The sequence below is a fragment of the Leptodactylus fuscus genome, chromosome 11, assembly GCF_031893055.1.
Source record: "Leptodactylus fuscus isolate aLepFus1 chromosome 11, aLepFus1.hap2, whole genome shotgun sequence".
NCBI lineage: Eukaryota > Metazoa > Chordata > Amphibia > Anura > Leptodactylidae > Leptodactylus > Leptodactylus fuscus.
The window spans coordinates 9073103-9082838 of NC_134275.1; the positions used below are offsets into that span (position 1 = coordinate 9073103).

Genomic DNA, 9736 nt, shown 5'->3' on the forward strand with positions numbered 1-9736 from the left:
TAGCGTTGCCTGTATGTGGGGCTCATACAGCAAAATTTTGCTAATAGAGCCCCTTTAAACGTCCCCAAGCAAACCCCCCAAAAGGAAACCCTAACACAGATGTGAACCTAGCTTAAGTGATTCTCATACAGCCAGACAGAATATGTTGCCTGGTCATGATGACCATATATTATTTCATGTACCTGACCTGACAGGCGCTCCTCTAGATCTACCCAGGCTGCAGCTAGAGTTGCCTTCTCCTTCTCGTCTTCATTAGGGCGATTTTTTAAGTCCATTTTAACAACCTGCAGCCTATGAATAAATAAGGATAATCCGCAGCGAGTCCTGACCTAGTTTATAGAAAAGGATCAATATCATGGAGAGCAGGATATACCAGAAGGGTGATCTGTCCATCCTGGAGGGTGAGGTGACCCTCAGATGTATACACTTCCTTGTTAGACCCCTGTAGCACAGAACTCTCTGATTGCCGGCAGTGAATAGAAGCGTCACAGTGGTTGTGGGGAAAACATTAATACTGCCTTAAATGTAGACAGCTCCAAGCTATATGAGACAGGCATAGACTGCCACAAATATGCCGCAGCTTAACCAATATGCAGACAGGAGGTACACGTAACCTTGTTATTATAACCACTTGCAGTAGCCACCACTAGAGGGAGCTCATCGTATACAGATTTTATACAGCTTCTATGGTGTTCAATATTCCATAGTTGTCACTGCAGGCAGTTATAATACTAGCAGTATACAGCCATATACAGTGTGCTCCCCCTAGTGGTTGCTGCAGGTAGTAACAATACTAACAGTATACAGTCATATACAGTGTGCTCCCCCTAGTGGTTGAGGCAGGTAGTAACAATACTAACAGTATACAGCCATATACAGTGTTCTCCCCTAGTGGTTGCTGCCGGTAGTAACAATACTAACAGTATACAGCCATATACAGTGTGCTCCCCCTAGTGGTTACTGCAAGCAATTACAATGCTAACAGTATACAGCCATATACAGTGTTCTCCCCTAGTGGTTGCTGCAGGTAGTAACAATACTAACAGTATACGTCCGTTTACAGTGTGCTCCCCCTAGTGGTTGTTGCAGGCAGTTATAATGCTAGCAGTATACAGCCATATACAGTGTGCTCCCCCTAGTGGTTGTTGCAGGCAGTTATAATGCTAGCAGTATACAGCCATATACAGTGTGCTTCCCCTAGTGGTTATTGCAGGCAGTTATAATGCTAGCAGTATACAGCCATATACAGTGTGCTCCCCCTAGTGGTTATTGCATGCAGTGAAGATGATATCCTTATTTAAATATTGTTAATGTTCATAGTGCACACGAGAAAACAGGCCGCTATTTCGGTGCATTGTGCTGTATCCCCGTCAGTACATGAGGGGGGGCGCTGTGCTCCTGCTCGCTGATTGGTCCGCGCTGCTCTCACATCTGATTTCCATCACAACTCAACTATTCTCAAAATCAAACTGAACGTCTGCTCTGTCCTGGCCAATCAGCAGCGAATAGAGGTGTGTTTCGTCCAATCAGCGGCGAGCTGAGGTGAGCTCTGCCCAATGAGCGCTGAGCAGGAGGAGCACATTGTGACGTCACGGCCGGGTCTCCTCACTCTGCACTCGCCGTGTCCGGGTGCGAGTCTGGCTTTCAGGTGTCGGGGTCTATGGAGGCGGCGGTGGCGGGCAGCACGCAGGGGTTACCCCGGGCCTTCCTCCACAGCCTGCGCACCCTGTTTGACATCCTGGACGATGAGCGCCGGGGCTACGTGCACATCCAGGAGATAGAGAGTCGCTGGAGAGGGGCAGACACCCGAGAGCTGCCCCCTGGAGTGCTGCTGTGCCTGAGGAAGGTGGCGCCCCCTGATGGATACCTCACCTTCGAACGGTTTGTTTTGGGGCTCCGGTCTTCAATGCTGAACTCTCAGAACAGGGAGAATTACCAAGTGGGGGCGCCCAGAGCTCCAGGGAAAGTTCATGGAAAAGTGGGGTACACCTGCAAACCCCAGCCACTAGGGGTGCGCTTCATCAATGGCACCAACCCTGGCCGCAGTCAAGAGAAGCCCAGTGCTGGGGGTGAAGGAGCTGTGCCCACCTGCAGGAAGGCAGAGCCGGACAGAGGAGTGGACAGAGCCAAGCTGGGTAATGCGGGGGCCACAGGGGCTCCACTGCTTGTATAATAATAGGGGCTGGGGTGCACAAGCCCCCTGACATACAATGGGGTCTGTGGGATTGCACTTTGCTGTAAATCATGCTGCACTAGTCAGTCACATATGACCATGTGAACAGTGCCTTAGACCACGGCTACACAGTGACTTTGGTGACCGTACACACAGTGCGGCCAAAGACCACCAGGAAGCCAATGCTGTAATGTCGCAGTAAATTACTTAACAGCCACAGAAAATCTGTCTAGTTTTAATTTTTAGCAGCCATCGTGTCTTGGCAATTTGCAACGTAACCGTATTCCCCTTCATTGTGTAGCCTTTACTTCTCACAGCTGAAGGATTGTTACAGTCGTATCCAGTCTGAGCAGTATCTGTTCTCAGTAAAGCTGGGTGATCACACAATGTGGAAAGCGGGCGCAGAGTTGGGCCATGTTCACATCTGCATCATTTAATCTGTCGTGGGTTAGGCAGAACAAATTTAAACAATAAAGATGGCCTGTCTAACGATGGGTGACGGATTCCAGGGGCCCCCCAGTGATTATAATGGGGGCTGTCGGGTAACTGACATTTTCTTCCTGACAAGTCGGGCTGGCAGGTGTGACCTTAGCCTAACTTGTCCTCTTGTCTTTAGTTTCGATTTTGTCTTCTATTCATGAACCAGATTCTGCAGGGGCCGTAATGGCAACAGTAAACATCGTAACCCAGCTTTCCCAGAATCCTCAGTGAGTGGAGCCCAGCCATGCCCTGTTTGTTTTATCAGAGCTGTGCCAGTACTAGCAGCTGTGTGACATGCAGTGTGACCCTCCCCCAGCCCTGGGGTGAGGACCCCCATGCCACATGTCTGCAGGCTAGAGCCCTTGTTGGGAATCCTCACACCCCACCACTTGTCCTTAGTCAGTTTAAGGACCAGGTGTAAAACAAATATTGGCATGTAGCGCTGCCCCCTCCTGGTGACTGACTGTTATAGTGCCGGCCTTTCTCATTCCCAGGGTCACCAGCTCCATCCTATAGGTATCATAAAGATTAGACCTGGTCACATCCAGAGCTGCAGTCACAATTCTGCTGGCTCCTACCTTCAGTATGCCTCTGTAGTTTGCTGCTCTGATTTGCCTTCTAGGAGTTGTGGTTTATTGGCTCGTCCCTATTAAATATTGTCAACCGCAGTCTCCTAGGCAAGGGACATACAGACATACTGTGCTGAATTGTGACTGCAGCTTTGGACCTGACTGGAGTACAAGACAAATCAAGATCAGTCCTGTTAGGAGTTTGTTTGAAAGATTTAGGTTCACAATAGTGCCTGGTCAAAGGACAAGAGCAGACAGGCGGACTGCTAAAACGCTGGATACATACAGAGCATTGACTAATGGGGTCCATCACAGGCGCGTTGCTTTAAAACTGGAAGATGTGGACGAAAAAGCAGACTATATCTGCAGGACTTTCATCAGCCTATTTCATGTAGACGGTGACTGAGTCTTGTATGGCTAACACATGTATAGCGCCCTCTCTGGCTTGCAGCGATGTGAGGGACTGGCGCTGGCCACCTCGTGTGTAATAAAATATAGACAGCGCCGGTCCTTCACATTGCTGCAGGCCGGCCAGTGATGGCGATGGATATAGAAATATATATAGTCCTCTCTGGCCTGCAGCGATGTGGGGGACGGGCGGCGACCACCTTGGTATTTCTCCAGCTGGTAATGTGAGAGTGCGATTATTCTGAGTATAATCACTTCCATGTGATGGTGAAAAATCCCCCCACACCCTCCTTCCGATCTTCTTAGCAAAGCTGTGGCCAAATACTTTAGGTTTGGACCGGCTCCATCATTATAATGGACAATTTCATAACTAGCTGTTTCCTAATGCAGCTCACCCCTGTAGGAGTGCGGGGCGCTGTTTATGGTAGGTGGGCCGCCCTCTCACTACTTTGGGATGATAATACTGGATATCTCCAATGACTTTGAGTTGTCTGCGATATAAGTGACTTGTATAAAGAGAGCAATAGATGCGATGTCACCGGCAGGTAGACTCTACAAATAGCTGATCAGTGGGGGGGCTGAGCTTAGACCCCAACACTTCTGACATTGATGCATCCTAAGGATATGTCACTAATAATAAAATCCCAGAGTGCTTGATGATTGGGCTGCCCCTTTAAGATGAGAAGACTACTAACCTTACAGCTCCTCTGCGTGTTGTGTCACGATTTCTGCTCTGGTGTTCAGGGAACTTTTTCCTTCCTCTTACAATGAAATATTAAATGGTCTGACTAATCTGCAGACTGCTTGTGTTCCCTTCCCATGTGTGGGATTCATAGCATTCTCCAGTTACTGCTCTAGTTCTTGTAACTACATCTCCCAGCATTCTCTGATCGCTGGCTGACAAGGCATGCTGGGAGTTGTAGTATAATGGAGCGCTATCGCTCCCCCACTAGTTTTGCTCAATCTTCCCCCTTGTATCTAGGAGGGCTCATGGTAACCCAGATCAGCCCCTTGAGGTCACTGACGTCTTGCTTGTGTCCCCAGCAGGAGGAGAGGTGAAGCCCATGTGTAGGTCACACAGTGAATCGACAAGTCAAGGCCTGGCAGATCAGTGCCGGCACCAGCGCAGCCGTGGTGAGCACAGGCGACATACCATTACGAATGGAGTGGATTACACCATGGTAAGGTTCACATGGGGAGTAGGACTACATACACAAGAGCAGCTGTATGCCGTTGTGACTTTAAAGGGATGCGTCACTGCCCTCTAATGTATCTCCCCTCCTTAAGTCAGTCTGATAACCTGCCAAGATGAGCCCCGGGGGCCGTCCGGTTCTTGCATGTGAGTGACTTATCCATGCACACTAGAAATTCCTGGCACTCAACTGTCCCTTTAGATTTGGAGGATACAGGAAAAGGAGGACCACAGGGTCAGATAGGTGCTGGGTCACTGAGCCCGACATCTGTTCCTTGCACAATTGCGCTCCTCTGGGTGCGGAGGAGGAGGACGATCGCAGCGGCGATACTTTCCAGCCTACTTATTTCTATTTTTTTTTTTTTTTTTTATGCTGGTGCCAAAATATTCTACAGAGAATATAATGCGATGAACTGCCAGTGTGTACAGCGGGAAAGCTCCTGCCATGCCTGCTAGATGTGTCCATAGCAGTTACATTAGCCATAGACAGTCCATGAGAATACTGCACATGCTGCCTTACGTCTGGAGCACGCTCCTCTACTGAGTACCCATGACATTGGCACAATATCTATTCTGACCCCTGCAGGTCTCCTAAAATAAAACCAAGCGCAGTGCCCTGCATTGTATAGTGGTTGTGTTTGGTATCACAACTCGGCTCCTTCACTGGAATGGGACCGAACTACAACCAGGCCATGTGACTGATGAACATGTCGTCTCATGGTTGCTTCAAACTTTGGATCCGGAGGGGTCCTGGGTGTAGGGCCCGCTCTAATCTTCGATTGATGACCAATTCCAAGGATAGGCCTTTAATGACTAATTCCTGGAACATCCCTTTAAATTAAACAAATCCTACTATAACTCCTTTAATCATTTTGCCCAGATGATGTCCCCGTCCATCCGAATAAGCTTGTCAGATCTAAATGGCTGCTTTGGCAAGGAGTGCATGTCTCTCTGTGGTCCTAAAGGTCATGTAATTCCTTAACCAGGAGTAGAACAGCAGCTGACAACTCTGCTCCTATTCTGTAATTGTAAGGGTTGTCAGAACTTTTGGGTTGATTTAGTCTATACCATGCACTTATTTTGTGCCCTCCTTAGGATGGTTCATCGGGGAAGGCGTGCGCTAAAAGAGGATGGGTGACATCTGAGGTCAAGGAGTCTTGGGTCCTTAGCTGCTCTTGGTGACCATAAGTTTTTGAATGAATATATTGCTATTAACTCCATGTCTCAGGGCATTGAAGCTTCAGCTCTTGGTAAAGTAGTAGCTTCTCCTCAATGCTGCTTATTCCCCAAGTCTTTGGTGAGCCCTGTCACTTGATACTAGGCCAGTTATGAGTAGTGCCCCATGTGATACAGCAGAGCATTCTGTTTCCTCCTGTTGGTCGTGTCTCTCTACAGCTGAAGATGATGAAGGAGAAGGAGCATGAGAAGGATCTTCTGCTTCAGGGGCTGGAGCTGGTGGAGAGGGCACGGGACTGGTACCTTCAGCAGATCCATATTGTGCAGGAACAGCAGAGAAACCTGGCAAAAACGGTAGGCATGTCAGCGTGATGAGTGCTGTAGTCAGCCTGCAGTTCTCCATACAGCTGACAGGTGGGGCTGTTTTACGTTCATAACAACTAAGCTCAAGTTCAGTATTTTTGGCATATGATTCTTGTGCTTCTATAGCGCCATCCTATTCCACAGCGCTTTATGTTAATATATTCTGTTCTGATGCAAGTGGTGGCACATCTTCTCTTACGTGGATGGGACAGTCTAAGATGCTTTATTGTATAGTGCTGCATTCAGTTTTCTTTGTGTCACAGTGTATCAGTACCATAACTCCTTAAGACTTAAGAGCCTGTCTTTCTTCCAGGATCCCTTCAGTGAGGGTCAGCAGGGACCTCTCACCCAGCTGCTCCCCAAACTACAGGATGTGAATCGATGTCTGAGCGAGCTGATTAATCCGTGCAAGGTGAGACCATAAAACAAGTAGAGTATAGAAGATGTGTATTCTGTGCATGGCTTCTTGCAGATGGAGCAAGTAGTTCCTTGAAAATAGTAGTTTTCCCTTAAGCCAATAAAAGTAGTCCTTTTTAAAGGTTTGCTAGATCTGTTTTTGGGAAAGTTGGGTGACAATCCTTCCACAAAGATGGCAACCCAGATGTTGCCATATAACCACCTTGTATATCCTCATCAGGCCGCCGTACACTCCTCCCCCTCTGCGGCCGCTGCACCCATCATGCCTGGACAGCAACAAGCAGTGAATATGCTGAAGGAACAGAACCGCCTACTGACAAAGGTGAGCGTGGACTCCAACCGGCAGTGTGCTGGGACTTGTAGTTTCACAAGCGCTGGAGAGGCATTGAGGTTTCTTTTATAAAAGCCGTATCCTGGTAGTTCAGTTCAATGCCACAGCACTGGGAAATCTTCTATGCATCCAGGGCATAGACTGTGACTCTGGATCCAGTGCTTCCCCCTACTGGTGGGCAGGAGATACTTGGTCGTCTTCTAGGTATAAAGTATTACAGACAGCTCTAGAGTCTTCACTAGGACATAAATCTCTTTAAATCCAGCATGTGGTATTAAATCATTGCAATTCATAATCTAGCAGCTTTCTTTGTAGTTTATCACGGACTATACCATAATCTGGCACAGGGAGGCAGCTGGAAGTCTAGTTACTGTATGCGTATACACTCATTGGCAGAAATAATCCCATGCCTAGATTCCTGGAAAATTGTGCATGCTCTTATGTCTCAGGGTAAGTTCACACAGAGTTTTCTGGTCAGGGTTTTGAGGCCGTATCCCCCTCAAAATCCTGACCAAAAAAGACGGCCCCCATTGAAGTCAATGAGAGCCGCTCAGGAGTTGTTGTTTTTTTTTCCGGGAGCTATTTCTTATGGCTCCTGGAAAAAAAAAAGAAGCGACATGCTCATTCTTCAGGCCGAGTCGCCTCATTGGGCCTAATCCGGAGCAGAGTGCGTGGCTGGATGCCAGTGCAGTGAACCGGCTTTCAGTTGCAGCTACCCAGCTTTTAGTCTGGAACCTGAGGCGGCCTCTTCTCATCTTTAAAATGATACCAAGCACTTGATGATAGAACTTAAAGTTTTGGAGCGATTCACGGTTGAAATGCAGTCGGGAATTGAGATCTGCAGTTGGATCTGAATGCCAAACAGTTTTTTCAACAGTGAATTGCTCTAAAACTATAAATTCGATCATGAATTCCTTGATATCATTTTAAAGATGAGATTCTCATCTTTAAAATGAATTTTAAAGCATCAAGATATGTTCAGGCAGTCCAGAGATATCGGCATTAGTAGGGAGGTCTTATTAGCTACGTCATCCGCTACTGAAGTGCCACCCTGGGAGGATGTAGAGCTGACGTCCTTGGCAGGGAAAGGGTTAATCCCGCTTCTGCTGTGGAGTGACACACTGGCCCCTGCTGGTGTAGTGATGTGGGGAATGTTACATAGGACAGATGGTCATACCCAGTAGTGATACAAGGCTATGAATGGCTCAGTATTATATACAGGACATCCTGACACTGCCACATGGGTTGGCTCTCAACTCTGTGGGATAATGCTTGCCCACACACAAGGATTCCCAGATTTACCATTCCACCATTTATAGGACAAGCTGGGACATCACCAAACTGTGTGCAAGATGCACAGGCCAAGGTGTAACACCTGTGGTAAATGTTGTGCAATATAGCATACAGAACCTGTATATACCTCCATGTTCTGTGTATGTTGTAGCTAGAGATGTCCAACAGGGTCCTAGCACTCAATTGTCCAGTTTCCCTAATAACCTTCTCCTTTGGCTGTAATATTATCACTTCCATAGATATTCATCACATTGAGGATTCTCTCCAGGACAACATCACCTTGTGGTGTCAGGTTTTTGTTTTTTTTTTGGTCAGTGTGTATAAAGGCTCATGGATGTGGATAAATATCTTATAATTCAGCCCATCAGATCTGGAATTCCAGCCAGAAATCTGTAGGAATAACAAACTAAGTATTAGGCCATTATATCAGTATATCCATCTTTCTGTCTCCAGGAAGTGTCAGACAAGAGTGACCGGATCACGCAGCTGGAGCAGGAGAAGTCGGCTTTAATCAAACAGCTCTTTGAGGCACGAGCCCGAAATAATCAGGAAACCAACGCCATGGACTCCACCTTCATATAGACTGACAGAAACCCTGCATGTCCTGACCAAGGCCGGGAGCTTTTCTGTGCACAGGGTATAATGGCTGGATTGGCAGATACAGCTAATATATAATCTGTCAAGGCCATAGTCTGCTTTTTGCGGTACATACAAGACTGATTTTAAGATCTTTGGTGCTCATGTGCCAAAAATTGTTTTTGTTTTTTTTTAACCTTTCCTACCAATGACACACTCCTCAATCACCCCTAGCTGCTAATGAGATTTTCTTCTAAGATGTTTACAGCCTGCAGTATACTGCGGGACACAAGGCGCTAACAAGTGTGCCTGCAGTAACACAAGTCTTCCACATGGTGGCAGCACAGTGTCTAGTGTCTTCCTTGCACGCTGCTCTCTTCTCTTCTGTGATGCATTGTATAAGGACGATTGACTTATCGGTCTCAGACGTGGAGACTCAGAAGTTCTTACTTTTGTTTTGTATTCCTTTCCTTCTAATGAGTTCTCCTATAGATGATGGGAGTTGTTGTTCTTCTATGATTATACTGTAGATCCTCACACTGACAATTGCTTTATCTCCTCTGTGATTGGGGGAGGACACGATGGCTGCACCAGTTCTCTGCTCCGGAATTACACAAAGTCTCCCTTATTTTTGTTGTAGCACTGTGGAGAAGTCATAAATTCATATTCACTAAGTGAACTGTCAAAAAAAATCAATTTTTTTTGGTGATTAAACAAATATTTGCACACTTTCTACATTATCCCTTGTCTACTCACTT

General features: G+C 47.0%; 1 protein-coding gene across 2 annotated transcripts; it reads left to right on the forward strand.

Moving 5' to 3' along the window:
- Positions 1–1631: 1631 nt before the first annotated feature.
- On the forward strand, positions 1632–9281 carry SAPCD2 (suppressor APC domain containing 2). Of its 2 annotated transcripts, none has more exons than XM_075260615.1 (6): positions 1632–2135; positions 4675–4811; positions 6218–6352; positions 6675–6773; positions 6999–7100; positions 8856–9281. In XM_075260615.1, the coding sequence occupies exons 1-6, from the start codon at positions 1661–1663 to the stop codon at positions 8982–8984; spliced, it is 1077 nt and encodes a 358-aa protein (XP_075116716.1). In that variant the 5' UTR covers positions 1632–1660; the 3' UTR covers positions 8985–9281. The 2 variants fall into 2 exon arrangements, with proteins under 2 accessions (XP_075116716.1, XP_075116717.1); XM_075260616.1 differs by having other exon boundaries at positions 4678–4811.
- Positions 9282–9736: the final 455 nt, after the last annotated feature.